The sequence below is a fragment of the Salvelinus alpinus genome, chromosome 18 (assembly GCF_045679555.1).
Source record: "Salvelinus alpinus chromosome 18, SLU_Salpinus.1, whole genome shotgun sequence".
Lineage (NCBI taxonomy): Eukaryota > Metazoa > Chordata > Actinopteri > Salmoniformes > Salmonidae > Salvelinus > Salvelinus alpinus.
The window spans coordinates 30,436,153-30,454,117 of NC_092103.1; the positions used below are offsets into that span (position 1 = coordinate 30,436,153).

Below are 17,965 nucleotides of genomic sequence, written 5' to 3' on the forward strand. Positions count from 1 at the left end.
ATATTTTACCCAAGAAAATATATCTATATTTTTGTGATACCTAAAGGGTCCTAAAATTCTAAATCAGATACCTAAATAATCCATAGTTTGACCATCTTAAAACAATTCCATTATGTCAGTTTAGCACCCCCTTCTCACCCAATGTCTTAGACTCTAAAGAATTAATATTGACCACAAGTCTGTCAAGTCTGTCCCTAATTTTAATATGGCGAAACTATTCCTTTTAAATATTTTTTTTCAAATAAACATTGAACATCTAATAGTAAAATCCCAGTGTAAAAGCAGGTGAGCTGTGGTGGAAAACTGAGTGGATTGAGCCTAACACGTCAACCCTGTGCTACCCATATATATAGACAGGCTAGAAATGTAACAATTATGAAGCTTGCATTCAATTGCCACACCCTGTTTCACACAACAAGCTTCTATTCTCATGTTCACGAGGGGATTCATGGCTGATTTAAGATTAAATCATAGACCCTGTTATGGTCAACCCTTTTACTTTATCTGGCACTTAATAGGCACCTACTATAGTATTTTTTTTAAATAATTTAACCTCTTAAGATGGGGAAAACTGCTGTTTAAAAAAAAAAAAATTATGAAGATTAACATGTGCTCTTTATGACAGAATGCTAAAGTTAGGTGAAATCAAATGTTGTTTTCAAAAGGCACAGAATTGGTGGAATGACCCAAGTGCTGTTTAGGCGGTGCAGCGCAGTACAATCTATCAGTCCTCATCCAAATAAATGTACTGTACATTCTTTGCAGCCTACATGCCAGATATCTGAATCCTCTATCAGGAATGCTCTATAAAAGCACTTTAAAGTCTTATTAATAGTCCTGTCCTTAGCCATACATTAGTAATATGACTTCTACTAATCTGTAGTCTCCAGCGAGTGAGTAATGGGGGATGAGAAGGTCCAACCCGAAGAGTCGTTCTGGGGGGGTACATGAGGGGAATAAATGCCCTCGTGGAGCAGGCCAGGTTGTAAAGGTGGGATAGCAGGATGGCATCTCCCAGCGTCATCCAAGCAGTGACCCCCTGCAGAGCGGTTGGTATTGAGGGGAGAAGAGTGGCCGGCCCACTGGGACAATTAGCAGATGTCACCAGTAGGCCTGACCCTCCCTGACCCAGGCCTTTGTCCAGCAGGACCAGAGAAGACCAGGGGGACCGTATATAATTTGTGTGGTGAAGAGCTTCACACTTCTCAACCCACACCAAGCACTCAACCCACACCAAGCACTCATCCCACACCAAGCACTCAACCCACACCAAGCACTCAACCCACACCAAGCACTCATCCCACACCACGCACTCAACCCACACCAAGCACTCAACCCACACCAAGCACTCATCCCACACCAAGCACTCATCCCACACCAAGCACTCATCCCACACCAAGCACTCAACCCACACCAAGCACTCAACCCACACCAAGCACTCATCCCACACCAAGCACTCAACCCACACCAAGCACTCAACCCACACCAAGCACTCAACCCACACCAAGCACTCAACCCACACCAAGCACTCAACCCACACCAAGCACTCAACCCACACCAAGCTTGTCCAGGGTCGAAGAAAGAGCATTAAGGACTAGTGCATCAAATTGTTCTGAACTTTATTCTATATTCTTGACTTAAAATGTAAAGTATTTACCATGCATATTTTATTGACCTTCCATGTTGATAAAAATTATATAAAACTTGTATCAGAATCTGACTGAGCGTTGAGAGGAGCTGAGGAAGAGGAGGCGGGGGGGGGGGGGGGGGGCAGGAAGAAGACAATAGAAGAGGGAGAGATTCTCTAGATTAAACAGTGTATTTTTTTTACTTTAGCCAGGCCCAGGTCTATCCTTTGTCTCCATAAGCTTAATTAAAGGTTTCATTCATCCATCAACATTGTGTCAGAATAGCCATCATGCATTGTGGTTAGATAATATTAACTATACCGATAGAAGGGTCTAGGGGGCTATGCTGAAATAATCAACTAGTATCCACCCGTATCCCTCTTCTTTAGGGAAATGTATGTGTCCTGACGGTCATGGTGTAATTGAGAATTGAATGTGCATACAGGGGGTACCCCGTTCAATTCTCAATTACCCCCTCGCTACCCCTCACCCCTCTCCTCCTTAGCCCCCACGACCCCGCCTCTTACCACTCCACCTCACAGATGGGCTCCACTACAAGAGAGAGAGAAGGAGGAGAATCTATAACTATATAATTTACTTAACAACAGTTAAAAGCACTTCTAACCATACTCAGGGGTGCTCTTAGCATTCCACAGCAATAAGATTCCTTTATGGTCTATCTGTCTGCCACACTTTTAGCCACACGCCTATGTGGTATAATGGTGCCCTGTGTACCTCTGCTGTCCTCAGGGTTAGAATGGAGGAAACTGACCATGAATATCTGAATGGCGTTACATTGTTGATCAATCAAATCAAAGTATATTAGTCACGTGCGCGAAATACAACAAGTGTAGACCTTACAGTGCAATTCTTACTTACAGGCTCTAACCAACAATGCAATTTAAAAAAAAAGAAGGTATTAGGTAAACAATAGGTAAGTACAGAAATAAAAACAACAGTAAAAAGACATTGAAAAATAACAGTAGCGAGGCTATGACAGTAGCGAGGCTATATACAGGCACTGGTTAGTCGGGCTGATTGAGGTAGTATGTACATGTAGATATGGTTAAAGTGACTGTGCATATATGATAAACAGACAGTAGCAGTAGCGTAAAAGAGGGGTTGGTGGGTGGTGGGTGGTGGGACACAATGCAGATAGCCCGGTTAGCCAACGTGCGGGGGCACTGGTTGGTCAGGCTAATTGAGGTAGTATGTACATGAATGTATAGTGAAAGTGACTATGCATATATGATAAACAGAGAGTAGCAGCAGCGTAAAAGATGGGTTGCGGGGGGCACACAATGCAAATAATATAGCCCATCCAACTACCTCATTCCCATACTATATTTTTTTATTTATCTTGCTCCTTTGCACCCCAGTATCTCTACTTGCACATACTGTATATCTTCTGCACATCAATCACACCAGTGTTTAATTGGTATATTGTAATTACTTCGCCACCATGGCCTATTTATTGCCTTACCTCCCTTATCTTACCTCATTTGCCCACACTGTATCTAGATTTTTTTCTACTGTATTATTGACTGTATGTTTGTTTATTCCATGTGTAACTGTGTTGTATGTGTCAAACCGCTTTGCTTTATTCTTGGGCAGGTCGCAGTTGTAAATGAAATCTTGTTCTCAACTAGCCTACCTCGTTAAATAAAGGTGAAATATATATATATATTTTTAAATAGTCCGGGTAGCCATTTGATTACCTGTTCAGGAGTCTTATGGGTTGGGGGTAAAAACTTTTGAGAAGCCTTTTTGTCCTAGACTTGGTATTCCGGTATCGCTTGCCATGCGGTAGAGAGAGAGAACAGTCTATGACTGGGGTGGCTGGGGTCTTTGACAATTTTTAGGACCTTCCTCTGACACCGCCTGGTGTAGAGGTCCTGGATGGCAGGCAGCTTAGCCCAAGTGATGTAATGGGCCGTACGCACTACCCTCTGTAGTGCCTTGCGGTCGGAGGCCGAGCAGTTGCCGTACCAGGCAGTGATGCAACCAGTCAAGATGCTCTCGATGTTGCAGCTGTAGAACCTTTTGAGGATTTGAGGACCCATGCCAAATCTTTTTAGTTTCCTGAGGGGAATAGTTTTTTTCGGGCCCTCTTCACGACCGTCTTGGTGTGTTTGGACCATTCTAGTTTGTTGGTGATGTGGACACCAAGGAACTTGAAGCTCTCAACCTGCTCCACTACAGCCCCATCGGTGAGAATGGGGGCATGCTCGGTCCTCCTTTTCCTGTAGTCCACAATCATCTCCTTAGTCTTGGTTACGTTGAGGGATAGGTTGTTATTCTGGCACCACCCGGCCAGGTCTCTGACCTCCTCCCCATAGGCTGTCTCGTTGTTGTTGGTGATCAGGCCTACCACTGTTGTGTCGTCTGCAAACTTAATGACGGTGTTGGAGTCGTGCCTGGCCATGCAGTCGTGGGTGAACAGGGAGTACAGGAGGGGACTGAGCACGCACCCCTGAGGGGCTCCAGTGATGGTGGTAATAGAGGTGTTATAGACATGTTTAACCACACATTAGGAGGCGGGTTGTCTGTGGTCATAAATGTAAGCCTATTTGTGTTCAAACAAAAAATAGCTATTTCATTTATAGATGCAGATTTTGACTCAAAATATATGTACTACAATAATGCAATAGTGTTGGTTATTTATTTATGAGGACCATCCTAGTAGTTGTAGGGACGTCCCAATGATAGCCCAGAAGCGTGACACAACTTCACAGAAGTTAACAAGTAATTGTGACTGATCTAGGCTCATATTTCACCTACCTCAATACATGTACAATGCTTACATCCGAAAATAAACCGACCCTAAATCAGCGCTCTGCGTCTAACGTCACGTAACACCAAAACGTCTCGCGAGATGTCATATTTTATTGATTTGAAACATGGCGTCGGAAGGAGAAGCGGGCAGTGCTTCTGTTGTTGAACCAGAGACCGGGGACGGGTAAGTCTCCGTTAAAACGGTGAAAGACCAGGGTTTTGGTTCATAATATATGTTTGTTGGTAGACAACCAGATCAATATTCATAAATATTGCAATTACAGCTAGCTAGCTTACCCTCAACAAACTAGCCCGCTGACGTTAGCCAACTGAAGCTAACGTTAGCTGGTTAGCAAGCTAACTTAGATGTCTCATTCAAATGCCTTCCCAACTTGTAAGCTAACTTGTAATCAACTAGTTAAAGTATCAAGGTACAGGTTGATTTCCTTGTTCAATATCTGCTTCTAAATACATTTCTAGCATGAATCCTGCAGAACCTAGCTAGCAAACCAAGGGAAAATAGCTACCTAGTTAGCTCTGGTCCGAGATGTTACGTGCGGCGTGCAGATGGATGCTTAGTTAAGCAGTATAAACAATAACAAAGCGACTTCGCCGCACCTGTTAGGTAAAAAGCTGAGAAATGTAACCACCGAAATTCATAGACCGAACTATGGATGCAAGCACTGACACTCCATGATATCAAGATTATAATTGTAACAATTTTAACCAATTTTAACCGAACATTTGAGTAAAAAAGCTTGTGTTTTTGATTCTGAAGGGGTACAACAATTGAGCTAAGCTCATGAGGCATCTTTCTCCATTACTATTGTTACTTACAAAAGGAAACATCTCCCTTGAGTGCTGACAAACTTTTCTCTGTGTACATAAACGGTCATGTATCCAAAATATGAAATAAATGACCTTTGAGCACTTTGTTTACCGCCAGACTAGCTCTGGGGCCTGTTGCACAAAACTAGGATAAGGGATTAAGCCAGGATATCTTGGTGATCCTGGCTCAATTGATCCGTAATCCGGTTGCACTAAAGATGGATAGGGGGCAGGAGGATATGTTATGGTATAAATTACCATGGAGATTTATTCTGTGGAGCTAGCCTGCTCCAGACCAGGCTAAATTCCAGGATCTATTTAATCTCATCCCTAATGTCAGTCAGCAGTCACCACAAATGGAAACCAATAGTTATTTCACTGCTCACTATACATTGTTATCACATATAACTAGACCCACTGTTATTATTTAAACGTTTGTGATCATTAATTTCAATGATTTTGGATAAAAAATGATTTTTAGATGATGTTGCTATCATTAGATAATTTACAGTTTCCCATAGACTATAAGGCTATATATAAAATGATAGAATATTAGGGCCACAGAGGGGGAAAAAACACAAGTCATAATATTGTAACCAGTTGTTTTAAAGGAGGACAGTTGTTAAAATGACAGATGTGGGGCATTTCGTGAAATTGTACTTCAGTATGGTTTCATAAACAAAGACATGCTGATGTGCCAGAATATTAAGTATCACATTGTCATAAGTATCAAAACTGTAAAAACAATATGTAGCTTTTCTGCAGAAAGAACCAGCCTCATAAATTTATGACTTTATCCTTTTTCTTCAGTGTGGCCCTAGTACTCTGTCATATAAACAAATACACATTCCATATGAATATAAAAACACAATGTGTAACATTATGTTCCTTTATTGAATAAGGACAAAACAAAGCAGGTAAACCATCAGCTCCTTTCGAAACTGAAGTCACAGTGACTCTACAAGATGGAAAGCACAGAATCCAAGCATATTATACAAAATGATACATACACATTCAAAGGTCTGTATATAACACACCCTGCATGTCTGCACACTAAAATAAATGCAGGACAAATCCATACACATCAACTGAACAGACAAATGAATGGATGCAGTAGCCTCCCTGCAGCCTTGTATTACACACAGTATACCGCACAAACATCATAAGAGGCCAAATTCGTCAAAAAACGAACCCAAAAAAACTCAAATTACTCTGCCACCGCAGGACATATTTAACCAAAATTGAAAGCACACATACTAACTAAAATAATTCAACACATATTGGTCCCTCAGCAGCCGACCACTGTCGTCATCAGGGAAGATTGCCGGATTGTCCCAGTCCATGGCTGGTGGCACTCTGGGGGCCCTCTCCTTCCTCAGGCAGGCCACATTGTGGAGGACAGCACAAGCCACAGTAATATCACATGCCCTAACAGGGCTGACCCTTAATTTGTGAAGGCAGTGAAAGCGTGCCTTCAGGAGGCCAAAGGTCATTTCAACTCTGGCCCTGGTCCTGGCATGGGCATGGTTGTAGGCCTGCTGTGCTTCCTGGGGGTCTGTGAAAGGTGTCAGGAGAAAAGGCTGGCAGCCATACCCCCTGTCTCCCAGCAACACACCAGAGAATTCACCTGTCAACACAAAATCTCATCATTACTACCTCATAAACACAGTGATATTCTTGACACAGCCATGATGGTTATAAATAGGGGTTGTGTGGCTTACCTTGTGATAGGCACTGATAGATTTCAGAGGCCCGAAAGATTCTGGAGTCATGGACTGAGCCAGGCCATTTTGCCACAACATTGCTGATCACACAGTCAGCATTGCAGACCATCTGAAATCATAAGATGAGGAATATTACACCAATCAATGCACATCACTGGCAATGCAGAGTGTTCGTCAATGGACAATATCAAAAAGTTATGTTCACCTGAACATTAATGCTGTGAAAGGATTTCCTATTCACAAAATCGGCCTCATGGGCACCTGAGGGGGCTTTTATCCTTATGTGTGTGCAGTCCACTGCACCAATGACATTGGGGAAACCTGTCACACAAAGTAATGAGTATCCTACTATGTGTTAACAGTTGTCCTGTAATTTGTAGATCCTCTTACCTGCAATCCTATAGAACTCCTCTTTGATGTCACAGAGTCTTCTGTGGCCAGGGAAGGAGATGAAGACATCTGCTAATGCTTTGATAGCCAGACACACACTCCTTATTGTGCGGCAAATTGTGGCCTTGTTCAGCTGTTCTGCATCCCCCACTGAGTACAGGAAGGCTCCACTAGCAAAAAAGCGCAAGGCCACACAAACCATTTGCTCCACACTCAGTGCATGGCTCCGTGCAGTGCGGTGCTTAATCCTGGGACCCAGTAGTCTGCATAGATACCTGATGCCATCTGCAGAAAACCTGTATCTTTCATATAGATGGTCATCAGGGAAGGCCAGTGGGTCCAACCGGTCCCTGAAGACCCTTTCTCGCCTGAAGGCTCTCCTCAGCACAAGTGCTTCTTCATCCACCACATCTCGCACGAATGGGCATGCCATTGTCAGAGCAGAAAGGAACACACAATTTTGGGCCTTCATATAGGCTAGTGGCCACACCTGGTGCTGGGGGGGTGGGCAAAAGAGGGCGATGCCTTATAACGATGACTTGGTTGTACTGATTGCTGGGAAAATAAAAAAAACCTTAGAAAGATGCCACCGTCCTGTGTGCTCACAATAAGAGCTCATATGTCATGGCTCACTTGACTTTACGAGAATATACCTAATTTTTATTTTGAGCTGTGTCATCTTCTTGGAGCTGGGGAGGAAAGAAAAATAATGATTAATACATTTGTGTTACAGTTAGCATACAGTGTACATTGAAGGCATATCTCACCTCCCTCTCAAGTTTTTTTATTTCAAGGTCCAGTTTCCTAATTGTCCTCTTTTTTATTTCGGACTCCAGTGCAAGATTTTCCATCTTTTTCTTCTTGTACTGAATGTCTATGTCTGCCAGTTCTATTTGGCGCCGGAGGTGGTTGCCATACAACTTTCTGATAGCTTGTGAGCTCTGTGAACACAATACAATTAGCGCAGCTGGAATTTGGCAGGATGTGGTGTCCTTTTATTAATACGCACTATGTTGCCAGGCTGGTTTTCCCACGTATAGCATCTGGGTCCTGTAAAATAAATTAGATTTTTTGATTTTGATGAGGACTCCTCACCATTGTAGAGTAAATAGTACTTTCACAGTCTTAACATGATACCTCATGCCTTCTGGAATCCAGAGAGATGGTCTCCTCCTCATCATCGTCTCCATCATGTGCTGTTGCTGCTGCACTGGGGCCTTCACCCTATCACATTTAATCGGATTCATATTGAAGCTAGTAGACAAGACATGCCAGGCCTACAGTATGCCTTTGATGGAGTACTCACTGGATCAGCATCGTCTGGTGCTTGTGCTGGTGGCTCTAACAGGAACACAGTGCTGCCAGACACTGCAAGGCAATAGGTAAACCAAAGTCAGACAGTCCAAATTGATTCAATATGAATGTGGTTGTATCCCATGTAGAGATGGAAGGACATACCTTGAATGAAGCGGGTGGCATCTTGGGAGGAACCTATGCTCGTCTCTTTCCCCCCAGGGATCCCCTCTAAGACGGGCCTGCCTTTATTTAGCTCCAAGGCCATGTCCTCTGCTGGGGTAAGGTCAGCCTTTGGTGACCCACCACCCGTGCCTTGTCTGTGGGTATTCTTTTTCACTGCTAAAACAGTACAGACAATGTGTGAGCAGGCACCTTCTGGGTACAATATATGCTTGTGCTTTGTTAAATATTAGTCAGGGACCATACCATTCTGCAGAATGTTCTTGTATTTGATTTTGACCTGCTGCCATGTCCGTTTTGGCCCGTTCATGTTTAATCTACACACACACACACACACACACACACACACACACACACACACACACACACACACACACACACACACACACATTTAATGGAGTCACACTGCAAAAAATTACTTGGTATTTTTGTCTTGTTTTCAGTAAAAATATCAAAAAATTTATCATAGCTTTATACAGTGTGATGGAGTTACTTTACACAATTTCACTCATATCTGCAGTGCATTTCAATTAAAAATTTAACCGTTTCATAATTACAGTACAACTGCATTTTTGGAGATGTGAATTAAATATTTGAATTGTAATTGTGATGTTTCAGCGGAGCGGTGAGTGTGTAATTGTGCACTACTTACGCATTCAGGCGGTCTGCAATACTTTGCCACGCTTTTTCTCTTTGCTTTATCACTGTGGCGGTGTTGCCTTTCTTCTTAATTATATCTTTTACCTCCTCGTATGCCTCCATGAGGATTTGTGCTTCCGACGGGGAAAAGTACGCGGCTCTAGTTGCCATGGTAAATCAGTTAATCTGTGATCTGTGGCGGGGTCTATTTGAGTGAGCCGTGAGCGCGCACCTATCCAGGATTGGTTTCACCTGGCTTAATGAATCCGTGTCTGCTCATCCTGGCTTGGTCTTTGTGCAACCAATTAAGCCTGGACGCACATGTTTTGGCTTCATTGAGCTCAGCTGAGTCATTTATCCCGGATGTCTTAATTCTACTTTTGTGCAACAGGCCCCTGGTCTATATAAGCGCAGTTCCGACGCATGCTGATGGTCCACAGCTAGTCTTAAATATAAGAATATGAAGGTTAATGGCAGATCAGTTATCCCAGCTGTCACCATAGCGTGTAGCTAACCAGTTAATGTTCATGTCATATCTTTGTTTACTTTCAGTGATGCTGGATTTGGGGACTTGACAGGCAACCTGGAGACTGAGTCATCGAATGGCAAAGAGGCCATGGTACTACACCTCTAATACAGCAGTTCTCTGGGCATCTCTTTTCACCGACAGTAGCAATAATGAACCCTTTTTCCTGTGTTCCCCTCAGGATCCAGGTAGTGAGGGTTTGGAGGCAGCTGACACCCAGACAGGTTCTGGTGACGAGGAGAGCGGCAGGCACCAGGGAGAGGTGGAGCTGCAGTGTGCTCTCTGTATGAAGTGGTTCACCGCCGACACCTTCAGCATCGACACTGCGTAAGCTTGTTAGACCTTGAATTATCCCCCTTGAGCTTGAATAACCAGGTAGCTACTGGTTGAAATAAAACATTTCAGGATCAAGGTTTTTGATTAGTCTTTCTCTCTCTCTCTCTCTCTCTCTCTCTCTTTCTCTCTTTCTCTCTTTCTCTCTTTCTCTCTTCTCTCTCTTTCCAGGACGTGTCTGCCTTTCATGACCAACTATGTTTTCCATTGTAACGTGTGTCATCACAGCGGCAACACCTACTTCCTCCGGAAACAAGCCAGTAGGTGTTCTCATTCAGCTGATACACTTCTGTGTGTGTGAGAGTTTGGTGATTATTGATGGTCTGTTATTGATTGATGTACTGATTGAGTGTCGCTGTGTGTTTCAGACCTGAAGGAGATGTGTCTGACTGCTCTGGCTAACCTCACATGGAGCTCCAGGACTCAGGAGGAACACCCCAAGACTATGTTCTCCAAAGACAAGGTCAGTCCTTTCAATAGTCCCAACATAGAACCCACAGCGATACACTTTGAGAAGCGAATTTGTGATCTTTGGAAATGCTTGATTTTACATGTCATGTCAAGATATTACACACAGTTTGCATATGTTTTTCATATGCTTAAAACACTGGATATGTTAATGTAATATTCTCCTGTACACTCTCTTTTTCCTTGCAGGACATCATCCCGTTCATTGATAAGTACTGGGAGTGTATGACCACCCGACAGAGACCTGGAAAACTTACATGGCCCAACAACCTAGTCAAGACCATGGTGAGTATGAGAGCAACCATTGACTTACACAGATGCACCAAACTACACACATCACACTAAACCTTCACTATTACACCATTGGAAAAAGTAGCTGGACTTTCATTTAGAAACAGATCCTGACTTTTCTGTGTTTCAGAGTAAAGAGCGGGATGTGTTCCTGGTGAAGGAGCACCCAGACCCAGGCAGTAAGGACCCAGAAGAGGACTACCCCAAGTTTGGCCTGCTGGACCAGGTAGGAAAACACATCACACATCACACAACACACAACACACACACACACAGTGATGCTGACAGTTGGTTGATTTTTAATCTCAGGACCTGGGCAACATTGGACCGTCTTACGACAACCAGAAACAGACCACCGCTGCTCCCACTCCTGGAGGGCTCAACGGTAAACTCTAAACACATCAACACACACTGTCACACACCAACACACTTGCTAAACACATCAACACATTCTCACTAAACACGCAACACATGTCACACACACACACATACTGTTTTTCATGGAATTAGTTATCAATGTGTCACAGAGCATAATACCACACTGAAGAAGCCCTAAGAAGTTCTCATGTTATAAATGCTATATACATGCTGTGTTGCGTTCCAGGTGGACCTTCTTTCTCAGGTGAATATGATGTGGTGTTTTGGTATCTGCTCTGAGCCCTGTGTTTCGTGCAATCGTAACTCTCCAGGTAGAATTTGCCCATAGGCACAGATCTAGGATCAGCTTAGCCTCCCCATTCCTTACCCAAACAATTTAGGGGCAAAATGCAGTCTGACCTTTTGATCAGCATATTCAGGCAACCTCATCCTGCTCCAATCGTAACCCCATCCCTCACCTGCTCACCGCTTATGTTGGTGCCCTGAAGTGTTTACCCTTTTGATCTGGCTTTTGATTGTTGGACTGATTGAATGATATCATTTCCTCTGGCTTTCTGCTCCTGAGTTCCCGGGCTTCATTCCAATACTCTGGAACAGCCTCCTCCTTCCTTTTCTTGCCCAGTGGTGAGTGGTAAAGGAAAGACAGAAGGAGGCTGTTATTGTTGGGACACAGCCACGGTGTGAATTAATCCCTTTGCTTCCTCTGTGTGTCTGCATTTCTCCTTTAATATGTGGTGTCCCTCCCTGCTCAATCCACGCTTGTACCTCCTGGGTGACCTTTTGATAGTGCTGAAAGTGTGTGTGTTCTATAGTGTAACCTGTGTGTGTTGTGTGAAGGTGGTCTGGCCCCTGGCCCAGGTAAAGGTAGAGGAGCCAAGCGTAAGCAGCAGCAGCAGCAACAGGAGGGAGCCACAGCTGGAGCAGCTAAGAGAACACGCAGGTACAACATAGATGTCCTTAGTGTTCTCATAGGTCTGAACTTGTTTTTGTAACCTTTATTTTAACAGTGAAGACATATTGAGACCTAGGTCTCTTTTACAAATGCGCCCTTTATATACAACGTAAATATACACATCATACCCAAACTAATATATATATATATACGTATATATATATATATGTGTATATATATATATATATATATATATATATATATACACACACACTACCGTTCAAAAAAACAGCTGATTTTATGGAATATCTACATTTATCAGCAACCATCACTCCTGTGTTCCAATGGCACGTTGTGTTAGTTAATCCAAGTTTATCATTTTAAAAGGCTAATTGATCATTTAAAAAAACTTTTGCAATTATGTTAGCACAGCTGAAACTGTTGTTCTGATTAAAGAAGCAATAAAACTAGCCTTCTTTAGACTAGTTGAGTATCTGGGGCCTTGTAAACAAAAAGGGAGTGATGTAGAGATCTATGGGTCTTTAGCGAAGTCCAGCCAACCTTTTGATACAGGATGCAGTGATGAGTATCAGAACTGTCACCTGTAACAAAACGAAGGGCACTATGGTAGATGGCATCCAAAGAGTAGTTGCAGCTGCACTTTGATAAATAATGTCACCGTAATCAAGAACAGATAAAAAGGTTAATTTAATAATCTGCTTCCCATTGCTTAGAGAAAGTCACAATCTGTTTCTGTAGAAAAAGCTAACTTTAAATCTTAGCTTCTTAACCAGCTCATCTATATGTCTTCTAAACGTCAAATCCACATCAATCCAAACGCCTAAGTATTTATATGCAGGAACACGTTATATTGGAGAACCATCTAATGAGTGAACATGTAGTTCATCTGAAACATTCTTACAAGAGTTATCGGATGTATGATAATATGCCATCAATGTGACTCTCTCTGTCCTCTACTTCTCCTTCCCTCACCCTTTCTGTCCATAATGCGCACTAACTCACTCCAATTTTCCTTTCTCTCCCTCTGTAGTGACCCTCTGTTCTCGGCCCAGCGTCTTCCTCCCCATGGCTACCCTCTGGAGCACCCCTTCAACAAAGATGGCTACCGCTACATCCTAGCAGAGCCAGACCCTCACGCCCCAGACCCAGAGAAACTAGAGCTGGACTGCTGGGCTGGCAAACCCATCCCTGGAGACCTCTACAGAGCCTGTCTCTACGAGAGAGTATTGCTAGCCCTGCACGACAGAGGTACACACAGGAAATCCTGTAGTGGATATGAGCTTCTCGTGATTAGCCTTACCCAGTAATGTCTATTGTCACATTCTCTGAGAATTCTGTTTGTTTGCGGGGCGTCTTTGTGCGTGTGTGTGTATATATGTCCGCAGCCCCACAGCTGAAGATCTCAGATGACCGTCTGACAGTGACAGGGGAGAAGGGTTACTCCATGGTCAGAGCCTCCCACGGTGTCAGGAAAGGATCTTGGTACTTTGAGGTCTCCATCGATGAGATGCCCCCGGACACCGCAGCCAGACTGGGCTGGTCTCAGCCTCTGGGTTAGTACCGCGCAGACACACACACACGAATACGCAAACGAGCATACATACATGGAGACAGGATATGTAATAACCTGTGTGTGTTGTAGGTAACCTGCAGGCTCCTCTGGGCTATGATAAGTTCAGCTACTCATGGCGTAGTAAAAAGGGGACACGGTTCCACCAGTCTGTAGGGAAACACTACTCCTCAGGCTACGGACAGGGAGACACTCTGGGCTTCTTCATAGAACTACCAGACGGCACTGAGACAGCCAAGGCACTGCCGGACACTTACAAGGACAAGGTACGTTTTCTATTTTTATTAATGATTAACTGAGAATAGCAGACATCCACTCTCTTTTGTAGTTATGAGACTTGACATCTCATCCCTGTGTGTGTGCTTTTTCAGGCGCTGATTAAGTTTAAGAGCTACCTGTACTTTGAGGAGAAGGACTATGTGGACAAGGCAGAGAAGAGCCTGAAGACTGTTACCCCCAGCAGGGTGAGGCTCCAGCATAGAACTACAACCAATAGATCAGAAATTCACATTCAAAGCAATGGCGATTATCTCAGAATGCACTGCCAATTTCTTATGATTCCCATTGGTTGTCCTTATCAAATACATTAACATAATATGTATAGGATTGGCATTTCCATTTGCTGATACTACTGTTCTCTTCTCCAGATGCTGTTCTATAAGAATGGGGTTAACCTGGGTTTGGCCTATGAAAACCTGTTTGAGGGGCTCTACTTCCCTGCCATATCTCTCTACCGGGGCTGTACGGTTAGTATTGTGTGCGTGTGTGACTATTAGAAGGGTTATATTTTCCTTTCATCTCCCTCCACAGCACTGTAAGTAATACAATGTCCCAGAGGTTTATGGTGTTGTGATATATAGCAGTATCTACTCCAAGGATGCCCACTTCCTTTTTAATCACGTTGTGATGATTATCCCTCTTTTCTCCCAGGTTTCAGTTAACTTTGGACCACTTTTCAAACACCCTCCAAAAGACATCAAGTACCAGCCAGTGAGTACACAAACACATATACAGTGCATTCAGAAGTCCTTGACTTTTTCCATATTTTTTTGTCACTTGCCTACACACAATACCCCATAGTGTTAAAGTGAAATAGTTTTTCATTTTTTTTTATTTTTTACAAATTAATTAAAAATGAAAAGCTGAAATGTCTTGAGTCAATAAGTATTCAACCCCTTTGTATGGCAAGCCTAAATAAGTTCAGGAGTAAAAATGTGCTTAACAATTTGCATAATAAATTGCATGGACTTATAATAGTGTTTAACATGATAATGTTAAATTCTGTTTTTAATGGTGTTTAACCTCATCTCTGTACCCCACACATACAATTATCTGTAAGAACCCTCAGTCGAGCAGTGAATTCAAACACAGATTCAACCACAAAGACCAGGGAGGTGTTCCAATGCCTCTAAAGAAGGGCACCTATTGGTAGAGTGGTAAAACAAAAAGCAGACACTGAATATCCCTTTGAGCATGCTGAAGTTATTAATTACACTTTAGATGGTGTATCAATACACCCAGTCACTACAAAGATACAGGCATCCTTCCTGACTCAGTTGCTGGAGAGGAAGGAAACCACTCAAGGATTACACCATGAGGTCAATGGTGACTGTAAAACATTTACAGAGTTTAATGGCTGTTAACTGAGAACTGAGGATGGATCAACAACATTGTAGTCACTAGACAATACTAACCTAATTGACAGAGTGAAAAGAAGGAAGCCTGTACAGAATACAAATATTCTAAAACATGCACCCTGTTTGAAACAAGGCACTAAAGTAATACTGCAAAAACATGTGGCAAAGCAATGAACCTTTTGTCCTGAATACAAGGTGTTATGCTTTGTGGAAATCCAATACAGCACATTACTGAGTAGCATTCTCCATATTTTCAAGCATAGTGGTGGCTGCATCATGCTATGGGTATGCTTGTAATCGTTAAGGACTGGGGAGTTTTTCTGAATAAAAAAAATACATGGAATAGAGCTAAGCACAGGCAAAATCCTAGAGGAAAACCTGGTTCAGTCTGCTTTCCATCAGACACTGGGAAAATAATTCACCTTTCAGCAGGACAATAAGCTAAAACACAAGGCCAAATCTACACTGGAGTTGCTTACCAAGAAGACAAGAAGAATGCTCCTGAGTGGACAAGTTAGTTTTGACTTAAATCTATGGCAACAACCAATTTGACAGAGCATGAAGAATTTTAGAAATAATAATGGACAAATGTTGCTCAATCCAGGTGTGGAAAACTCTTAAGAGACTTACCCAGAAAGACTCACAGCTGTAATCGCTGCCAAAGGTGCTTCTACAAAGTATTGAGTGGGGGGTGTGAATACTTATGTAAATGGTTTCTGTATTTAATTTAAAATACAGTTGTAAACATTTCTAAAAACATGTTTTCACTTTGTCATTTTGGGGTATTGTGTGTAGATTAGAGAAAAACAAATCAAATCCATTTTGAATTCAGGCTGTAATAAGTCAAGGTCTATGAATATTTCCTGAAAGCACTGTACATATACTTTATTTGTATTTGATTAGACAAGCAATCGAGATACTGTAGTTTTGATGTCTCTGAGGTTGTAGGTTTGATTGATTGGTGTGTTTGTGTCCCCAGATGAGTGATATGGGCTGGGGAGCGGTGATCGAACATACACTGGCTGACATGTTGTATCACGTAGAGACGGACGTGGACGGACGACGTAGCCCTCCCTGGGAAGGATAAACACACACCTCCAGAGATCAACACACACACACACACACACACACACACAGACGGCCACCTGAGTGTTTGGACAGGCATGGAGTCCATTCCATCATTTATAGGTGGGTTGATGTCAACCTGAATATGAACACTTTGCAGTCTCTGTGGAGTCCCTTAAACATCATTGTCATTGGTAACTTAAATAAACTGTACCCTTCTATTGAACAAGATGTGTGTGATCTAAAATGAGACTTGTGTTGACAGTGAACTTGTTTGTCTGAACAACTCATTTTGGTGTATGAAGCACTTTAGGTGTTCCAGCACTATAAAATCATGTATGGACAAGTTTCAAATTCATTATCTATTTTTGTCGAACACCCCAGATATTCTTAGTTACAGATATTATTTCTTCAAGCATATGAACATATTCTGTTTTTGTTCATTACCTGCCAGCTGGTCTCAAGCTAGGTTTCCATACTATTGGCCACAGATCTTCATGCAAATATGATAAAATCTGCAACAAACTGACTGGTTGCGAATTAGCCTGCGTGACGACGTAGTGCACATGAAAATAACTTTTGCGGTTAAATTCCTATGTACCGAATAAAAAAACAAGTTAAATGGGTTTTCATTGCATTTTCAACTCTACTGATGGTTTTGTCACAGAACAAATTGTGTTATGTAGTGAATGTGCCCATTCAAGTATTGGCATGTGCGCTCTAGTCAGCAGCTCGCACATACAGTGTGGGTATAGTCTACATGTGAGATTATTATGAACAGAAGTGCGAGATTATTTTTAATTTGTCAGATGGCATACCTCAATCATCATGTCACTAGAATAAGACCCTCGATATGTATTGGAAAGGAGCATCAAGCTTATCACCTTCCACTTTCACCACCCTGTGAAGTTCACCATAATTAATTTCATTTGTAGCCTAATAAACTTAATTCTTTCCCGAGTCGTAGTGTGAGGACCACACACGTCACCACGTGACTCCCAAATTTACTTCGATATGATGGTTATTATATCAATATTTGCCCATAAAAGCATTTCCACCGCCATTACTCGGATAGTTCAGACACAAAAAATATCCAACCTTGTCTAATGTATTTTGTTTTGTTGATATTTGTCAAGTTTACCAACACATTTGCTGTTTCCATCAGGCTTGATGTGACATTTTTTACTCAACATACTTTACGACCATAAAAAGGTTGGATAGAAACCTGGTTACAGATGTGAAATATTAACGTTTGGTCTTGTTTTAACAATTTACTTTTGTTTTACATTCATGCTGGTTTTAATAAAGTAAAGATTTGGAAAGA

At 42.4% G+C, this 17,965-nt stretch overlaps 2 protein-coding genes across 3 annotated transcripts; one reads left to right on the plus strand and one right to left on the minus strand.

Moving 5' to 3' along the window:
• Positions 1 to 4,478: 4,478 nt before the first annotated feature.
• LOC139544178 (set1/Ash2 histone methyltransferase complex subunit ASH2-like) lies at positions 4,479 to 17,963 on the plus strand. 2 transcript variants are annotated; one of them, XM_071350992.1, is made up of 17 exons: positions 4,479 to 4,587; positions 10,013 to 10,079; positions 10,168 to 10,313; positions 10,491 to 10,579; positions 10,688 to 10,782; positions 10,977 to 11,072; positions 11,209 to 11,304; positions 11,388 to 11,463; positions 11,683 to 11,700; positions 12,294 to 12,396; positions 13,400 to 13,617; positions 13,755 to 13,922; positions 14,012 to 14,205; positions 14,311 to 14,403; positions 14,587 to 14,685; positions 14,870 to 14,929; positions 16,556 to 17,963. In XM_071350992.1, exons 1-17 carry the CDS (start codon positions 4,529 to 4,531, stop codon positions 16,661 to 16,663), a joined length of 1,785 nt encoding a protein of 594 aa, XP_071207093.1. In that variant the 5' UTR covers positions 4,479 to 4,528; the 3' UTR covers positions 16,664 to 17,963. The 2 variants fall into 2 exon arrangements, with proteins under 2 accessions (XP_071207093.1, XP_071207094.1); XM_071350993.1 differs by lacking the exon at positions 11,683 to 11,700.
• On the minus strand, positions 6,107 to 9,979 carry LOC139544180 (putative nuclease HARBI1). The gene is made up of 9 exons (XM_071350996.1): positions 9,068 to 9,979; positions 8,804 to 8,980; positions 8,652 to 8,713; positions 8,113 to 8,569; positions 7,999 to 8,034; positions 7,346 to 7,900; positions 7,161 to 7,276; positions 6,953 to 7,064; positions 6,107 to 6,858 (listed from the first exon to the last, which is right to left on the minus strand). The coding sequence occupies exons 6-9, from the start codon at positions 7,815 to 7,817 to the stop codon at positions 6,488 to 6,490; spliced, it is 1,071 nt and encodes a 356-aa protein (XP_071207097.1). The 5' UTR covers positions 7,818 to 7,900; positions 7,999 to 8,034; positions 8,113 to 8,569; positions 8,652 to 8,713; positions 8,804 to 8,980; positions 9,068 to 9,979; the 3' UTR covers positions 6,107 to 6,487.
• Positions 17,964 to 17,965: the final 2 nt, after the last annotated feature.